Here is an 18,235-nt window from a genome sequence, read left to right on the forward strand (position 1 = left end):
CCCCCCACCCTCCAACTCTCCCACCACCCCCCCCCTCCCCCTCCTCACCCACCTCCGCCCCCCCACCCACCTCCTCCTCTCTCCCACCTCCCCCCCCCCTCCCTTCCTCTCTCCCCCACCTCCCCCCCCCTCCCACCCTCCCTCCCTCCTCTCCCCCCCTCTCTCTCTCCCTCCCTCCCCCCCCCCTCCCTCCCTCCCTCCTCCTCCCCCCCCCTCCCTCCTCCCTCCTCCTCCCCCCCCTCCCTCCTCCCTCCCTCCTCCCCCCCCCTCCCTCCTCCCTCCCTCCTCCCCCCCCTCCCTCCTCCCCCCCTCCCTCCCCCCCCCCCTCCTCCCCCCTCCCTCCTCCCCCCTCCCTCCCTCTCCCTCCCTCCTCCCCCCCCTCCTCTCCCTCCTCCCCCCCCTCCCTCCTCCCCCCTCCCTCCCCCCCTCTCCCTCCTCCCCCCCTCCCTCCTCTCCCCTCCTTCCCTCCTCCTCTCTCCCTCCACCCCCCCCCCTCCCTCCTCTCCCTCCTCCCCCCCCCTCCCTCCTCTCTCCCTCCTCCCCCCCCCTCCCTCCTCTCTCCCTCCTCCCCCCCCCCCCCCTCCCCTCTCCCTCCTCCCCCCCCCTCCCTCCTCTCTCCCTCCTCCCCCCCCCTCCCTCCTCTCTCCCTCCTCCCCCCCCCTCCTCCTCTCTCCCTCCTCCCCCCCCCTCCCTCCTCCTCTCCCTCCTCCCCCCCTCCCCTCCCTCCTCTCTCCTCCCCCCCCTCTCTTCCTCCCCCTTCCCCCCCCTCTCTTCCTCTCCCCCCCCTTCTCTTCCTCCTCCCCCCCCCTCTTCCTCCCCCCCCCCTCTCTTCCTCTCTCCCTTCCCCCCCCCCCTCTCCCTTCCCCCTCCCCTCTTCCCCCCTCCTCCTCCTCCTGTTTTTACTTTCGTGTTTGTGAGTGACTAACCAGTTGCTGGAGTGCCCAATCTTTGACTTTACTGCCCTGCCTCTCCCAGCAACTCACTCATTTTGCAGCAAGATCACCACCATCTTTGACTGTGTTTCTGCAGAGACAAATGATTTTTGACAGAGTGGTTGGCACTGCTGCCTTTCAGCACCAGGGACCCAAGTTCACTCCCAACCTCATGTCACTGTCTGTGTGGGCTTTCCCCGGGCGCTGCAGTTTCCTCCCACAGTCCAAAGATGTGCAGGTTAGGGGGATAAGCCATGGTAAATGGGTGAGGTTGCAGGATTAGGTGGCTCTGGGTAAGATGTTCTGCTGGAGAATCAGTCAGTACAGACTTGATGGACCGAATGGCCTCCTCCTGCACTGTCGGGATTCTATGAATGGCTGTCACTCAGATATGGATAAGAATGTCTCATCCTGCTGCCTTTCCACTGCAGTAACTCCCAACACTTTGTGAAGAATTTAGAAAGTTATGGGGGCGGGTGTCGCAGTAACCAGCCTGCTCTCTCTCTCCTTAATTCCTGGTATATTCAAAAGGAACATCAAAACTTGGTCCTTAATGCACTCTGCAATTTTCATTACAGCCAAATCTCCGTTCTTGACGGGGGAAAGAAGAATTGTTCAAAGTTTTGTACCACTGGCATGGATGGTGGAATGGCAATCTGGGATATTAAGGTAAAGTTACACAGACCTCTTTCCAACCCCCCTCCAAACTGTTAACCAGTCAAGTTCAGGAACAACCTGTAGATCTACGATCACATCCATGGAAGCACTTGGAACCCGTTATTGTAAGATGGACAATTATGAAGTCAATATACCCATTTAGAATGATACATGCATGATGCACGCTCCTGTAGCTCTTTGGGCTGAAGGGATTGGGGGGGGTGGTGGAAATCAGGGCATTGAATTTGACAAATCAGCCATGATCAAATTGAGTGGTGGAGCAGGGTCAAGGGTCAAAGGCCCTCCATGTGTGTTGGTAGCCTGTGACAGTATCATTAACAGGAATTTAATAAAACTGCATTTGTTGTGGTTCCTTCACCGTTCACCCATTGGATTCAGCTAGCCCCTTGTCATCTGCTGCTTTCCAAATACCACTCCTGCCACAGCACCATCTTACAAACAAATCCACGGTGGTGACTTTAAACCATCTGGTCACCATTAAGAAGCACATCTTTCCTGTGTGTCAGCTTTCTGGGCTGCACCTGGTACTGAGTTACAATTGGAACTGGGAGCACGGCACAAAGATACTCAACAATTTGGCACAAGCTGAAAAATCTCATAAGGCTGGAGGCTGGTCTGGGAAATTGAAAACATCCTGCCATTCCTGGAAGTTGAGTTTTTTTTGTCCCCAAATGTGTTTAAAAGGGAATAATGTGAGAAGTATTGTTTGGTATCTGGCCTGTGATCTATCCAGCCTCAATCTGGGAGCCAAAATTGCAAACTGCAGCATTTTTCTTTCAAAAGGACGTTGGCTGCAGCCTCTCTATTTTGTTTTTTAAAAAAATCTGAACCTGCCTTATTTTTCTTTTCACAGACCCTGGAGGCTGATCTGAAAGATTTGAAGATTGTCTGAACCACTGGACTTAATCTTTTGGAAATCTGCAAGTCCTTAACTTGTCCTGCCAGTCTTAAATTGTCCTGCCAGTCTTTCTCACACACCTCGCTTTACGCAACATGATTTTGACCAATTTCGATAAGGCAAACAAAAAAATGTTGAAATGGGTCTGACCCTTTATCAGAATCCATGTACCTAACAATATTCTGTTAGTATTACCTGGTACTCTGAAAGGTACAGGAGTCTCATTCAGTGAACTGCCTCGCAAAGACTCTGTGCTCTACTTTTGAATGCTGCATATGGTGCCTTGGGCAAGTCCCAGTTATTATCCTCAGGGGTTTGTCAATTTAAACTTAAGATTTTTCTTTTACTGAGAAACGGAGCAAGAATCTGGGCTGTTTAATTATTTTCAGGCTGTCTTTGCTGGTCATAAGATGAAATCTATATCAAAGTTCTTGCAATAATAAAATTAATTAATCACGCACCTCTAAGTTTTCCTTTTTTTTCCTGGTTGCTGCTGTGGATAAACAAATCCTCTGTTGAATTTGCAAGTACAGCTGCCTCTCAGCACCAAGGACCTGGGTTCAGTTTCTGGCTTGGGTCACTGTGCAGATTCTCCCCGTTTCTGCGTGGGTTTCCACTGAGTGCTCCAGTTTGCTCCCACAGTCTGAAAGACATGCTGGATAGGTGCATTCTCCCTCAGTGTCCCTGAACAGGTGCTGGAGTGTGGGGACAAGGGGATTTTCACAGTAACTTCATTTGCACTACAATGTAAGCCTAATTGTGATATTAATAAATAAACTTTGAACTTTAGCTGAGGGTGGGTCTGGACAAGCAGGGACTGGTATTACAAGGGATTTTTGATTTGATTTTGAGAAGGTCAAGAGGAAATTCAGTGTAACAAAGTGTTCAAAATTGTACAATAAAAGGTATTTTTGATGAGAGTAAATGAAGAGAAATTCTTTCCACAGGCAGGGAGGATAGGTTACCAAAGGACACAGATTGCAGGTAATTGGTATTAGAACAGAGGATGGAGAGAAGATTTTTTTAAGCAGCAGAGTTGGTATGTGGGTGAAAGGGAAATGGAAGGAGATTCAATAGTAACTTTCCAAGATTATATCAAATTCTACTTTTGAAAAAGTAACATTTGCAGGGCACCAAAGGACTTGGGACAAATTGAATAGCTCTCTTTCAGAGCTGGCACAGTTCAATGGATCAAATGATGACTCCATGTGTTTCATGATTCCATTCAATCCATTAGCTCCATCATTGCAAGTTATTTACAAGCTATGAGCCATCATCTGCTGCCACCTTGTGGTGTCAGTCAGAACTGAATGGACTAACCGCACTCTGCAGGAAGATGCGAGTAAGTGGCAGATGGCCATTTAATCGCCGAGCCTGTTCTACCACTTAATGAGAGACTGGCTCATCTGTGAATTAACTTCATATCCCCCCACGTGACACCGCTAGCCAACACATCTATCAATCTGACATCAACTGCTCCTTGTGAAAGAGAGATACTAATTTCATTCCTGAAACTTTTCTTCAAAAGAGTATTATCCCCTCCCCAGAGAAGGACTTCCCCAACAGCAGCAATAGTTTCCCCCAAATTACTCCTTAATGTCTTAAACTTTGATCAAATCACCCCTTAACCTTCTAGGTCCAGGGATCGATCTTCCTAGTTTCAAGCTTTCATCCATGTTACTTAAAATACTGCCTGTCTGGTTTCCTTGGCAAATCTGTGTACGTGGCTTTCTATCCCATCTAACATGGTTATTCGTCAAAGCCCCAACACTGATCCTTGTAGTCAGATCCTGCCAATTCCAATTGTCTCCTTGCATTTACAGTAAGAAGTCTCACAACACCAGGTTAAAATCTAACAGGTTTATTTGGTAACACAAGCCACAATCTTTAACCACTTTCCTTGCACTCAACCAGTGGTCCTAACCCAGATCAATAATTTGCCTTCAATTTCTGGATTTTCAACTTTTAGCTAATAGTCTCTTGAGAGATTTAATTGAAAGCCTTCTCGAAATCCAAATGAAGACTCGCCATCATCATTCCCATCCACTAAAGTCATCTTTTCAAAAACTCAATCCAATTCACACCAGAAGTACACAGTGACGCATCAACTAGTTTTTAAATTGACAGGTCATTTAAAAAGGCCTGTAATTGTTGCACCAATTACTATATATGCCAAAGTACCACTTTATGCCAAAAGTAAAAGACAGTGGCTGCTAAAATTCTGAAATCAATATTCACACCAGGCAATAGCTCTAGAAACGCTTGTATTCATGGAGCGTTTTTCATGCTCACTCAATGTGTGAGCTTCACAGCCAATGAGGTACTTTCTAGTGTAATCACTGTAGGAAACATTGCAGCTAATATGTGCCCAGCAGCTCATTGGAATTGAGAAGGGGTGGGGAGCAGGGGGCCTTATTAGAAACATAGAAAATTACAAAGGGGACAGATAAGAGGAGGTTGCTTCCACTAGCAGGTGAAAGTAGAACTAAGGGGCATAGCCTCAAAGTAAGGGAGAGCAGATTTAAGATCGCGTTGAGGAGGAACTTCTTAATTCAAAGAGTTGCGAATCTATGGAATTCCCTGTCCAAGTGAAGCAGTTGAGGTTACTAATTGAATGTTTTTAAGGCAAAGAAAGATTTTTGAACAGCAAAAAATTAACGGTTATGGTGAGCGGGTAAGTGGAACTGAGTCAATGAAATGATCAGCCGAGGATTACAGGTACCTTTAGGACAGACACCAATCCTTAAGTTGCTGTTCTCATCACATCTTGAGGTTCACACTCAGTGTTATGCACCTCCATATGCACACCCTTGATATCTCTCTCCTGCAGCATCGACTCGCTCTTCCTCAAAGCAGTCCTGGTCCCAATTTCATTTCATTCTTTGTCACAGATGCATTAACAAGAAACCTTTTTTCCTTTTAGGTGTTAAGAAACACAAACTCCACCTTATCAATGCCAACACCCATACAGGACCCTCCCTCCTCACCCCAGCCCTTGCTGCTTATTCACCATCCCCCCTCTTGTGCTCAGCAAAGAATATGGTTTCATACACTTACATCCTCACCTCAGTGAATTCTGTGCTCCACATGGTGAACTTTTTGTCCACTGCCTTTGTCTCCGTGCTCACTTCCTTGGGCAGGGGCCTGCCTCATGTTCAGCAGATCCTTACACCGGTCTCCAACATTTTCTCTCCACTCAATGGGTGCTATTCTGGTTGGCAGTTGGTGACTAGTGGAGTGCTGCAGGAATCAGTGCTGGGGCCTCAACTGTTTACCATTTATATAAATGATCTGGAGGAGGGGTCTGAGTGTAGGGTGACAAAATTTGTTGATGACACCAAGATGAGTGAAAAGCAAATAGCGTGGAGGGTGTGGAAAGTCTGCAGAGGGATCTGGATAGGCTGAGCGAGTGGGCGAGGACCTGGCAGATGGAGTATAATGTTAGCAAGTGTGAGGTTATCCACTTTGGTAGAAATAATAGTAGGTGGGATTATTTACAAGGTGAAAAGCTGCCACATGCAACAGTGCAGTGGGACCTGGGGGTCCTTGTGCACAAATTGCAAAAACCCAGTCTGCAGGTGCAGCAGGTGATCAAGAAGGCGAATGGAATGCTGGTCTTTATAGCGAGGGGGATAGAATATAAAAGCAGGGAGGTCTTGCTGCAACTGTACAGGTGAGGCAGCAACTGGAGTACTGTGTGCAGTTTTGGTCCCTGCACTTGCAGAAGGATATATTGGCCTTGGAGGGAGTGCAGAGAAGGTTCACTCGGCTGATACCAGAGATGAGGGGGTTGGCCTATCAAGAGAGACTGAATAGGCTGGGTCTGTACTCGGAGTTTAGAAGGTTGAAGGGGGAAATCTTATAGAGTCATGTAAGATAATGAAGGGGATGGATAGGGTCACAGTAGAGCAATTCTTCCCACTCAGAAAGGATAGCAGGACTATAGGACACAACCGCAAGATAAGGTGGGGGGGGGGGTGGGGGGCGGGGAAGAGATTGCAGTTTAGATCAGAGTTGAGGAGGAATTTCTTCACTCAAAGGGTGGTGAATCTCTGGAATTCTCTGCCTGTTGAAGTGGTGGAGGCTGCCTCGCTAAATATTTTTAAGTCACGGGTAGATAGGTTTTTGATAGACAAGGGAATTAAGGGTTGTGGGGAGAAAGCAGGAAAGTGGAACTGATCCACTTCAGATCAGCCATGGTCTTACTGAATGGCGGGGCAGGCTCGAAGGGCTGGATGGCCTACTCCTGCTCCTATTTCTTATGTTCTTACCCCTCTCTCTAGCCTCTTACCTGCTGTTGATCTTTTCATCAACAACTGTTGGCATGACATCGGCTGTCTCAGTTTCTCCGCTTCTCTCAATCGCTCTAACTTGTTTCCTTCCAAACTTGATTGAGTTTAGGAGTCGGGAGATAATGTTGCAGCTTTAGAAGATCCTACTCAGACCTCTCTCGGAATACTGTGCTCAGTTCTGGTCACGTTACAGGAAGGACATGGAAGCTATTGAAAGGATGCACAGGAGATTTATAAGGATGTTGCCTGGATTGGGTGGCATGCCTTATGAGGATAGGTTGAGGGAGCTCGGTCTTTTCTCCTTAGAGAGACGAAGAGGTGACCTGATAGAAGTGTATAAGGTGTTGAGAGGTATAGAGTGGTTGGATTCTCAAAGGCTCTTTCCAAGGGCTGGAATGGTTACTAAGAGAGGGCACAGGTTTAAGGTGCTGGGGAGTAGGTACAGAGATATCAGGGCTAAGTTTTTCACTCAGAGGGTGGTCGGTGAGTGGAATCGGCTGCCATCGATGGCAGTGGAAGCAAATTCGATAGGGTCTTTCAAAAGACTTCTGGATGAGTACATGGGACCTAATAGAATTGAGGGTCATAGGAAGCCTCGTAGACATGGATATCATCAGCACCAGTTGTGAGCCGAAGGGCCTGTTTGTGCTGTTTCTATTTTTTTTCTACACTTGCTGCACTTTGATTACTTAGGACCAACCCCGACTTTGTCATCGAACCTGCCGACCAGGGCAATGTTGTTCTTGTCTGGCGTACTTTTCAGAGGCTGAGCACCAATTCTCAGGCAGTTCCTCCTCCCCCAGGACCACAACCAACAAACATCAAGCCACTGTTTCCAGGACTCTAATCTCCAGAGATCTTCTCACCTCAGTCTCCCAACCATGGACAGCCTGCTTCTATTGCTTTCCCAAAATCCACAAACAGGACTTCCCCAGTGGACGCAGCTTGTTTCTGAACACACTTCCTCCTTTCTCCTCTTGTCTAGTCCCTTCCCACCTACATTTGCAATTCCTCCAATGCAATTACAGCTTTTCAGAATTAACATTGAGTTCAACAACTTCAGAGGATGAACTCTCTCCTCCACCTTCACCCCATTTCCATTTATGTTACTTCATTTCTTCTTTCCATCTCATTGCTCCATTTTTTAAAAATCACCCTTCATTCTCACTTCCATGTCTCCACTCCTCCATTCTCACTCATTTCTTCCTATCTTGGCTCCATTCACTTGTCCAGTCTTTTCCCACCTACATCTGCAATTCCTTCAATGTCCTTCTCCATAACAACTTCCAGTTCCTCAGCCCAAACTGCCTCATCCTCACCATGGATGTCCTATTCCTTTACACCTCCATTCCCCACTAGGATAGCCTCAAAGCTCCTCACTTCTTCCTCAAACAGAGGTCTGAACAATCCCCATCCGCCACCACTCTCAGCCCTTCAGGGCACCTGCCACATTCCTCAGTCTCTTAGCAATCTGTCCTACCATTCACAGATACCAATCAATTCGTGGACACTTTTAGCAACTCAGTTGTCCTCATTGTCATTTCTTTTGTCAATTAGCCTTCCTCCCCCATAGTATAAATCTCTTTTGACTTTCTTTGCTCTGACAAAGGATCATCTAGACTTAAAACACTGGCTCTATTCTCTCTCCACAGATGCTGTCAGACCTTGAAATTTGAGCATTTTTGGTTTTTGTTGCAAATGATTTATCTGTCCATTGGAAGATGGAGTACCTAAAGCTGTCTTCAAATAATTTGATACAGCTTGCTTGATATTCATCCACTTCAGCCAGCACCTGATCTTATGAGAGACTCATTTCACTCCTGTTTGTTGGCAGACAATTTCCATAAGCAGAGTCCTTTAACTCGTGAATCTTATTCAACACCCACATGGATTGGCTTAGCCAAGGGTTGACAATTAATTGCATTAAATTCTTCACTGGAGAATATGTGAAATGCTCATCACACATTCCTATCAGCTCAGAACAGAAAATACTCTGCCAGACTAATTACAAGAATCTGAATGGTCAAAAGCTCTTATGGATGGCCTAACAGAGGACTTTATAATACGGTAGAGAAAATTGTTTCCACTTGATGGGGAAACTACAATTAGGGGTTATAAATGTATGATGGTTACCAATATATCGGTTAAGAAAATCAGGAGAAATTTCTTTACCCAAAGCATGATAAGAATGTGAAACCTGCTGCAACTCTAGACCAGTTGGGTTGAATGACATTTTTCATTCATGGGTACTGTGCTGCCAAAGCCAGCATTTCTAATTGTCTTGAGAAGGTTTATATGCTACGGATTCAATGTAATTTTCTTTACAGCCTACAGGCTGAAGGCACAGTTAAATTTATTCACGATAACATGCACAGAAGCAAAAAGGATATTAAACAAACCACAAGCAAACCTAAATATATAAATGCCAAATCTGAAATCCTTGCATTACTTTTTAAATACATTCTTGGTGAGTTTTTGATGGGGATTACAGGAGAGAACTTTTTAAGTTCCTATTGACGCTCCGCATGAAGGCTAGACAAAGCTGATTGAAAATTTCCAAGAATTAAGGCATCATCATCTTTCAAGATCAAATAATTTATCAATAGCCTGGCAATCCAGTGATCTTAACACTTAAGTAGATCGAGACCTTTGATATCTGCCACTTAGAAAACAATCCCAATTCAAAATTAAAGAGCTTACAAATTGATTAATTTGGGAACACAAACTTACTAAACTGTGATGCAATGACGCCATCTGTGGCCACCACTGCACTTTTCCAAGGAAGCATTCGGACATCAAATCAAGCTGACAACACAAACTATGATGCAAACACACCTCCTCGAAGGGACAAGCCTTTATATATCAGCACAGACTCAACAAAAGGATAGATAGCAGCATCTTTGCAAATGAAACAGAATGTCATCACTGAGTTATTAGGTTTGTAAAGCAAGCAAGGATGTCTGATTCAAAACATGATTCAATCTTTTTCATGATGGGTCACAAGTCCAGCAAGCACCTAGCTGCATTCCCATTCCCTGGTTGCCTAACCCAGTTGCAATGATTATTTGTCAATCCTTGGTTTGAGTTTTTCCCCCCCCAATCAGTCACAGGAGTCAGAAAGCAGCCAGCTGTATTCCCAGGTACCATTCCTTATGCATGTTCCTGAACCAGCAATAGACTAATCAATCAAGGTGTATCATAATACAGTTGTACTGATTCACCCAAAATGTGATACTAAATCTCACCTGGCATCCACTTCATTGGCTGTAAAGGACTGAGACATCTTCTGGTCTTGTTTTTTCATCTCTCACACATGGTGTGGAGATAAACAGATAATGATTAATCTTAATCAGTCGGGCCAGTTGGCTGACGAATGGCAGATGGAGTTTAATTTAGACAAATGTGAGGTGATGCATTTTGGTAGATTGAACCAGGGCAGGACTTACTCAGTTAACGGTCGGGTGTTGGGGAGAGTTACATAACAAAGATATCTCAGGATACATGCTCATAGCTCCTTGAAAGTGGAGTCGCACGTGGATAGAGTGGTGAAGGCAGCATTTGGCATGCTTGGTTACATTGGTCAGAACATTCAATACAGGAGTTGGGACATCTTGTTGAAGTTGTACAAGACATTAGTAAGGCCACACTTGGAATACTGTGTGCAGTTGTGGTCACCCTATTATAGAAAGGATATTATTCAAATAGAAAGAGTGCAGAAGAGATTTACCAGGATGCTACTGGGACTTGATGGATTGAGTTATAAGAAAAGGCTGAATAAACTGAGACTTTTCTCTCTGGAGCATAGGAGGCTGAGGGGTGACCTTACAGAGGTCTATAAAATAATGAGGGACATAAAACAAGGTAGATAGTCAATATCTTTTCCCAAAGGGAGGGGAGTCTAAAACCACAGGGCATAGCTTTAAGGTGAGAGGGGAGAGATATAGAAGTGTCCAGAGGAACAATTTTTTCACACAGAGGGTGGTGAGTGTCTGGAACAAGCTGCCAGAGGTGGTAGTAGAGGCTGGTACGATTTTGTCTTTTAAAAAGCATTTAGATAGTTATATGGATACTGAGGGATATGGGCCAAATGCAGGCAATTGGGATTAGCTTAGGGGTTTTAAATAAAAGAGTGGCATAGGCAAGTTGCGCTGAAGGGCCTGCTTCCACGCTGTAAACCTCAATGACTTGACTCTAATGCGGAAGAACTCCTTGGACGATATGCCCTCCCTTAAGTAGAGGATACCAAGATCAATTGAGCTGCATCCATTGAGGATCTGTTGCAGTCTGACACTTCAGTACAGATCAGAAACAGATCAAGGGAACCTCTTTGCTGACTGACAGCCTTCAGCTCCAAGGTGCATTTATTCATTGAGTTGCTTCAAGATCGATCTGTTGGATATTGGGCATCATAATCACAAGATAAACAGGGGAAAATAACAGCCACACACTCAAACTCATCAGCCTATAGTGAGGCAGTTCAAAAGATAGCAACAAAAACTAGCACTTTTTGCTAATTAATTGTTTTAATAATTTTCTGTTGAAACCTTTCTTCAATACAGAGCCACCTATGCTAAAATGTGCAAATTCATAGTCTCTCATCTCTGATGCAAACTGGATTATTCAATTTACCACTTCAATTTTATCAAATTTATTTTTAAACTGGCAAAAACTGTTACTGTAACTTTAATCTGAGTCAAATGATGAGGAAATCAGGAACAATTTTCCATGGGAGACAGATCCCCTTCCACAGCTTATATTTCCTATTTAGGCAACAATCCAACTTAGTCAAAGTTAAAAACCTATTCTACACATCTCATAAGAATGATGCCCTTGTACTATAAAACAAATGTATACACCACAAGTATTCTTGCTATCAGAAGGATGTTGCTGTGTTAGCATATGTAAAATGCAATCTTTTGGGGGTTAACTGCAGAACTAATCTAGAAGTATATCATAATTCTGGGATCATACTTTTAGATAGCAAAAATACTTGGGTTTACAGTAAATAAGTATAGAAAATGTCAGTGCCTAAAGGCTGATTAAAACATACAAAATACATTTCTGTTCAGTGTATAATTTGGTTAGGCGTGAGCAGAGTTTGCAGAATTCACTTTGATTTCACTCGCTCTGCTAGTTTATCTCTCCTACCCTTTCTTTGCTCTGCCCCCAACCTCTGAAGGTAAAGATTCTTTGCTGAGGTACAGTCCTACTTTCAAAAGGCAGGCTCCTGTGCTGCATCCAATTAGCTACTGTTTACATGTGGGTCTGGACATTTGGCAGGCTTTTTGGACAGAAACTATTGCAGAGCTGAGTGCAATTCTCTCCTCACATTGTGTCCTTATTTTAAGTAGGGCTTTTTGGATTGCAATCATGAGCAGGAAAGTTGAGTTTGAATTTTCCTTCTATAGCCCTGGAACCCTGAGGCCAACCTGTAGTGCTTTGATGCAGCCATGGCGGAGACCAGCTAATTCAAATCAAATGAGTTCTTTCCAATTAGAATGGCTCAGTTGCCTGTGTCATACTGAACACCCCCACTGGAGAAGCCCTGCAGTGTACAATTCTTGATATAGAAATACTAAGTCTTAATTTTCTAAGGAAACAGAAACTCTGAACAGTTGGGCACAGAAAATCTAACAAATGCTACCTGCGTTTTCACATTGTCAGCAATTTAACTGAGATTGGCCTCCCTTTACCACCCAAGGTTTGATCATCATATGTTTCCAGCTGTTACAGTACACAGTGCAAACTGCTGTGAAAGTTACACTGGTCTAATATAAACTTCAGAAACACAAGCATTGTAGTAGTTCAGGGACATTGTTAGGCAGCCTCTTCTAAAAAATGGTTTGATTCAATACCCCATAAGCAGTTGCAGGGGGAAAAAGAATGCAGCACTGGGATTATGTCTGCTGCAACGCCAACTATAGCAAAGCAGTTTTCACATCGTTCTGTCAATCTTTAAACAAACGTCAAAACAAGTGGAACATTTCAGCTACACACATCAAAACAGTGGAACATTTTAGCATCACCAATTACATCCTTGTACATATTGGATTACAATACCAGTTAAAGGACATGCAAGGCACCTACCTGCAAAATGATACCCCTTGGGTTACAGTGGATTGCAGATAAGACAACCGTTAACAATGCTGGGTTAATTCTAGGCAGATGCAATCTTCTATTAAGCGCGGCCACAGACATAAAGGAAATTGCTAATAAGTTGCCTGCAAAGGAGCTGGAGCAGCTGGTTTCCTCAATGCCACTGTCACGAAATTTACATTACTTACTGCTGCAGAATCTTTAAGACTGATTGATTCTAAGCAAAAGGGCATCTATGAATACTAGCAGAGAAACAAAAAGATTCCTGGATATCATCGTTAAGATGACCAAGGGGCATCTTGGTGCCACTGCCCACATTTTCGATAGCTTTTGGTGGTACTAATCCCAAACATGATACATGTTAAATAACATCCGTCATTGATTAGGTGAGTCATAAGTAGAGGAATTGTAAGTAGAACACTGTTGCTTTGATTTGATCCGGCCACTTTATACCTATATCACAAAAAATAAAATTGGTCTCTCCTGCATCATTCAGTTGTGGAAATAGCCAAATTCCAGCAAACCATTACTGCTTCTTGACGATTCTCGCAAATTAACTTTCTGTATCATGTTGAACTACTGAACTTTAATAAATATAAAGGCAAAACCTTCACATTTTCAATTTACAGCTGCAAAATAGAAAAATTCCATGGTCCCTTCCATTTATTTAACTACCAACACTTGAAATGTACTTCTTTACTGCTGCAATTGTCAAAATAAAGAGCTGTTATTATAAGAATTCCACCCATTGCCAGAATTTCTGCCCATCAGAAGGCACAAGTAGATTTCAGTGCTGGCTTGCTGAAGTTTAGCCATTTAGACAATAAACGCAAACTCAAAAACCATCATTTTTTTTTTCCAAAGCCTTTCTACAATTTTAGGCTCAAAGTAGCAACCCCACCCCATCTGATACAGTTCAAGTAATTGGAGCCATGCTGGCAAAGAAGTCAGGAAAGTAGTAGTGTCCTAAATATCACTTCCCTGGGAAAGAAACTGTCACACTCACAAAATTCAAAAACATGTGGGATACCAGCTTTTATTTTGAGAGTAAATGACAAATATTCACTCAATATTTAAACCCCTAGAATTAAGTTAAGAATCATTCTTAGTGTCACACTCAATGAACCATCCTTATTTGAAGCAAGTTTCTTTTTAAAAAGTCTTCAATTTCCCTCTCCTCCAAAACATTGAAATTTGAAGGACTGCAGCTTCACAATATTGAGTTTGATTTCAGCAGTTCAACAAACAAACTTTCAAGAAATTCTAAATACAAGAGGCTAGAACGAATGTTTTAAAATTGAACTGGGTGGGGTTGCTACCTTACCACTCTTTAGAAACCTGTTTCCCTGGATGGAGGAACAAAAAGGACTCACTATCATTTCACTTGGGTGACATAACTAGAGATGAAGTCAATAGGAAAACAGCTAGACTGGCAATATTATAGTGGCTTCTAAACTCAACTCTTGGCACATGTATACATGCAAAGCTAAAAGGCTCCAGGGCTGCATCAGGCAGCTGTTTTTGGCCAGAAAGGGGAAAAAATACATACTTACTCTAATTCTTTACAGGAATTAAAAGCCACTGGGAAAAAAAACTATATTTTTTATCCAATATTATAGAATTAAGCTACAGCTACAATTTTATTTCTTTAAAATTTTCCTTTCATATTTCTCTTCACTTTCTGTCCTGCAACGATAGAAGTCTGTAGCAGCATCACAATACAGTCAATTGCAAGTGTTCTCCGCCAACATGTGCCAGTTCACAAGTCAAAGGTCACTCGCTCTTAAGAATCAAGGGAGGATTCTCATTGTCCTCGTCTAATCGCATTGTGCCAATATTCAAATCATCATCCGCTTCAACTCCGCCCACTGCTCCTTGGTCCTCCGGGTAGGCTGCATGATATAAAAGCACAAGTTGCGGTCATTGCATTTTATCACAGGAAGCAAGCTGGGCAGAACTTTGAGGCCCACACCATCAGCAAACATCAACGGGAGGACAAATGTAGGCAAAATTCTCCTGATTTTCCCAGTTGGCTGCACACTATGTGCAGAATGTTACTGACAGCATGGAGCGTTGCAAAGTTCCACCTGTTATGTTTGAGTGAACATCACTATTAGCAAATGATTTACTGAACGTTAACATTTGAGAGAGTGAACAAAATTCAATGAAGACACCAGCAGTTAAATGTATCGCAGTGATCCATGAGTCCACTGTTACAACAAAGCAGCACCCATAAATTTGGACCTTCTACACAACTTACTAGTTTACATTAGCTAAATGAATATTCTGGAGCATGGATCTAATATTTTGGGTGATCGCTCCTCATTATCAAAAGTACAGGATGACACCTGCAGAAATCCATCAGGAGAGTACATGGTTTGGGTAGATGTAAGGTCAACTGGGTTACGCGTGATCGAGTGAAGGTATTGCTTAAACAAACAGTCTTTTGCCATTCCACATGCTTTCCATAACAAAAACTATCCTCTAATGAGAATGTAGTCAACATCACAGAGCTTCTGCAATGATGTTCCAATAGACTGAAAACGATTTCCATTTACCTGTGAATTTGATATGCAGCAGGATTATGCATTCAGCACAAAGATTCCTCACCTAACTAACAAGCTGCATTACTAAATTAAATGGAACTAATGATGATTCAAAAACAACAGACTAATGTAGAATTGAGCCAGTCTGGTCAAAATAAATGCAAAGTATAATGCAAACAATAAAAAATTATAGATACCAAGATCTTAAATTGTTTCAAAAACACAATTACTACAGTGTAATACACCCCAGCTAAAATCAAATTCTCAAGATCAAAATCACAATTAAATTACTCACAGCCATGTCTTCGCTAGTCGCCATTAATGTGCTCTAAAATGTCAGAGCAATTATGATGAAAGTTACTTTGGCTGAGTTAAATTTCTAAACAACTGAACAGTAATGCACTTATAAACCCAAGGTTGGTTAATGTAGATTCCATATTCACCAGAACAATACAATAAATACATCCTCACTCTTTCAATCTTCTGTTCCATTTTATTTGTTCTAATCTGTTACCCTAGTGATTAATATTCTGAATACAATTTGCATTGATTAAGAATGCACCTCCAATTAAATGATGCCTTTGAAATGACTCACAGAATGACAGAACTTAGAATACAGCAATAAGACATTTGGCCCAACTGGTCTATTCCAGCATTTACACTTGATTATCACCCCATTATTCTATCCCTTTCTCCCCTACATACTAACCTAACTTTCCCTTAAATGCACCCACACATCAGAATTTGGGTAAATATGATTGCTTCAAACCACTGCAGCTCTTTACCATGTCGTGTTGGCGACGAAGGGGTATAAGTAACTTTGGCAGCAGGTGAACTATATGTCTGAGACACTAACGACCGGTCGTGCGGTGAGGGCTCCAGAATCTCATTGGCTGGCTCCACACTACCGTCTAGCCTGCAACAGACAACAGGGGAATCAAGTTTTTTTAAAGAACATAATGTGAAGTCAATTCATCTTCATTGTTTTAGAAAAGTACCAGTATTAATCTGAATCACTGGATGGAAAGGAAATGTCAGTATTAATGATTCTGAGGCCCCATGATTCAACCAAAGTTATATGAATCAATATAAGGAAGCAAATTTTAAGAATTTATTTAAATTCCCGTAAAACTGTCTGTTGAATAAAGCAAACATGATGAGTTTTGGGAGGGGTGGGGTAAAAAGGTCAGGATTATAGTGAGAATACTGAAGCTGGCCAAAACCATTGTGATTCTATTGTTTCTTGGGCTTTTAAGAAAAAAAGTATTAATGCACTGATTGACCATCTCCCAGTTTTCATTAATCCCCCACCTCAGGAGAAACCCTTGAATTTGTGTGAAATGACCAATTTCTGTTCCAGATTCACAACCAAACTTAAAACCATCTGTGCATATTTCGACTGTAAGTGTACCTTACACCAGATGGACTGCAGCAGTTCAAGAAGGCAGCTCACCACCACCAATTCAAGGGCAATTAGGGATGTGCAACAAATGTTGGCCTTGCCAGTGAGGTTCACATCCATTAAAGAATTAAAGAAAAACTGAAACCTTTAAAATTCAAAAGATAAAGTATTAAAATCACTTCCATTTGTGCTCAATTCTCATCTATTTATGTTCTTCCTCAATTCCTAATTGATGTTACACTTCACAAATTGCTTTCTGCATATTAAAAATGCATACTTCCTGTTTTGGATTTCCACATACGATCAGGGCAAACATGCAGATTTTCCAGTGTGGAAGACCTGTTCCCTGACCCGTGAACAAACAGTACACCAACAAGTCTCTTTGATAGCAATTCACCTGCTGCGTTACGCATTTATTACACAATTGTTCATTTAAAACTTGCAACATGCTCTCATTTCTGCCACAAGTTGACTGCTGCAAAACAATTTGGTAACCGGAACTACAATTAATGTGGAGGATTTCCTCAGTCGTGATAGGTGAATAAAGCAGTTGTAAAAATCTAGGGGAAACAGTTCTAAGTCCTGAGGTGGTCAACAACATGTGTATATTTTACACATACAGGGATAGAATTCTGTCTTCACCACCTGAGCTGCAATTTTCCAGAGGGGCATCACCTATCATTCACAGAGGAATCTGTTGACTTTCATCTCAGTGAAACCAATACAAAGTCAGGCAGTTTTTAAAAAGAGTAGGCAGTCCAGTCTGCCAGTTCACAGCTTGGGTGGTGAAAATGAAAATCTACACATGCATTTTAAATGTAGCTCATTAAGGAGATACAATTGTTACGTTGAGAAACACGGTCAACAAATATTCAAATGAGTGAAAAACATTTAGATTGCCTATCCAAAGGCTGATTGGAAATATAAGTTCTACTCAAGTTGAAGTTCAACACTTAGTCATTCCAATCCATATACAATAACAGTTGATTCAACTTCATAAAGGGGTATGTACTATTCAAATTGCTTCTAATGAAATGACAATTTGTGGAGAGTAAAGCATTACTAAATGCACATAAAAGACACAGTAAGAAGCCTCACAACACCAGGTTAAAGTCAACAGGTTTACTTGGTATCATGAGCTTTCAGAGCACTGCTCCTTCATCAGGTGAGTGAGGAGCAGTGCTCCAAAAGCTCGTAATACCAAATAAACCTGTTGGACTTTAACCTAGTGTTCAGAGACTTCTTACTGTGCTTACCCCAATCCAACACCAGCATCTCCACATCACTGCATAAAAGATGAAGCAGAGCATTCAGTTCCAAACAGATGACATCAAATCAATGGTATTAAGAAGAACGTCCAAATCTCTCAATCATGTACAACTGATTAATGT

At 42.7% G+C, this 18,235-nt stretch overlaps 2 protein-coding genes across 2 annotated transcripts in view; one reads left to right on the forward strand and one right to left on the reverse strand.

Moving 5' to 3' along the window:
* The window catches only part of LOC145354852 (actin-related protein 2/3 complex subunit 1B-A-like), a 45,881-nt gene extending 42,913 nt beyond the window's left edge, over positions 1-2,968 (forward strand). Inside the window, exons 9-10 of the mRNA XM_080206392.1 lie at positions 1,511-1,601; positions 2,464-2,968. Coding sequence (XP_080062518.1) covers positions 1,511-1,601; positions 2,464-2,502 — 130 coding nt within the window. The 3' untranslated portion in view covers positions 2,503-2,968. The remainder of the gene's footprint in view (positions 1-1,510; positions 1,602-2,463) is intronic.
* Positions 2,969-11,016: 8,048 nt separating this feature from the next.
* wipi2 (WD repeat domain, phosphoinositide interacting 2) overlaps positions 11,017-18,235 on the reverse strand; it is a 65,138-nt gene continuing 57,919 nt past the window's right edge. Inside the window, exons 11-12 of the mRNA XM_080206393.1 lie at positions 16,228-16,358; positions 11,017-14,788 (exon numbers count right to left, since the gene is read on the reverse strand). Coding sequence (XP_080062519.1) covers positions 14,670-14,788; positions 16,228-16,358 — 250 coding nt within the window. The 3' untranslated portion in view covers positions 11,017-14,669. The remainder of the gene's footprint in view (positions 14,789-16,227; positions 16,359-18,235) is intronic.

Source organism: Carcharhinus amblyrhynchos, chromosome 18 (genome assembly GCF_965287045.1).
Source record: "Carcharhinus amblyrhynchos chromosome 18, sCarAmb.v2.hapA, whole genome shotgun sequence".
Lineage (NCBI taxonomy): Eukaryota > Metazoa > Chordata > Chondrichthyes > Carcharhiniformes > Carcharhinidae > Carcharhinus > Carcharhinus amblyrhynchos.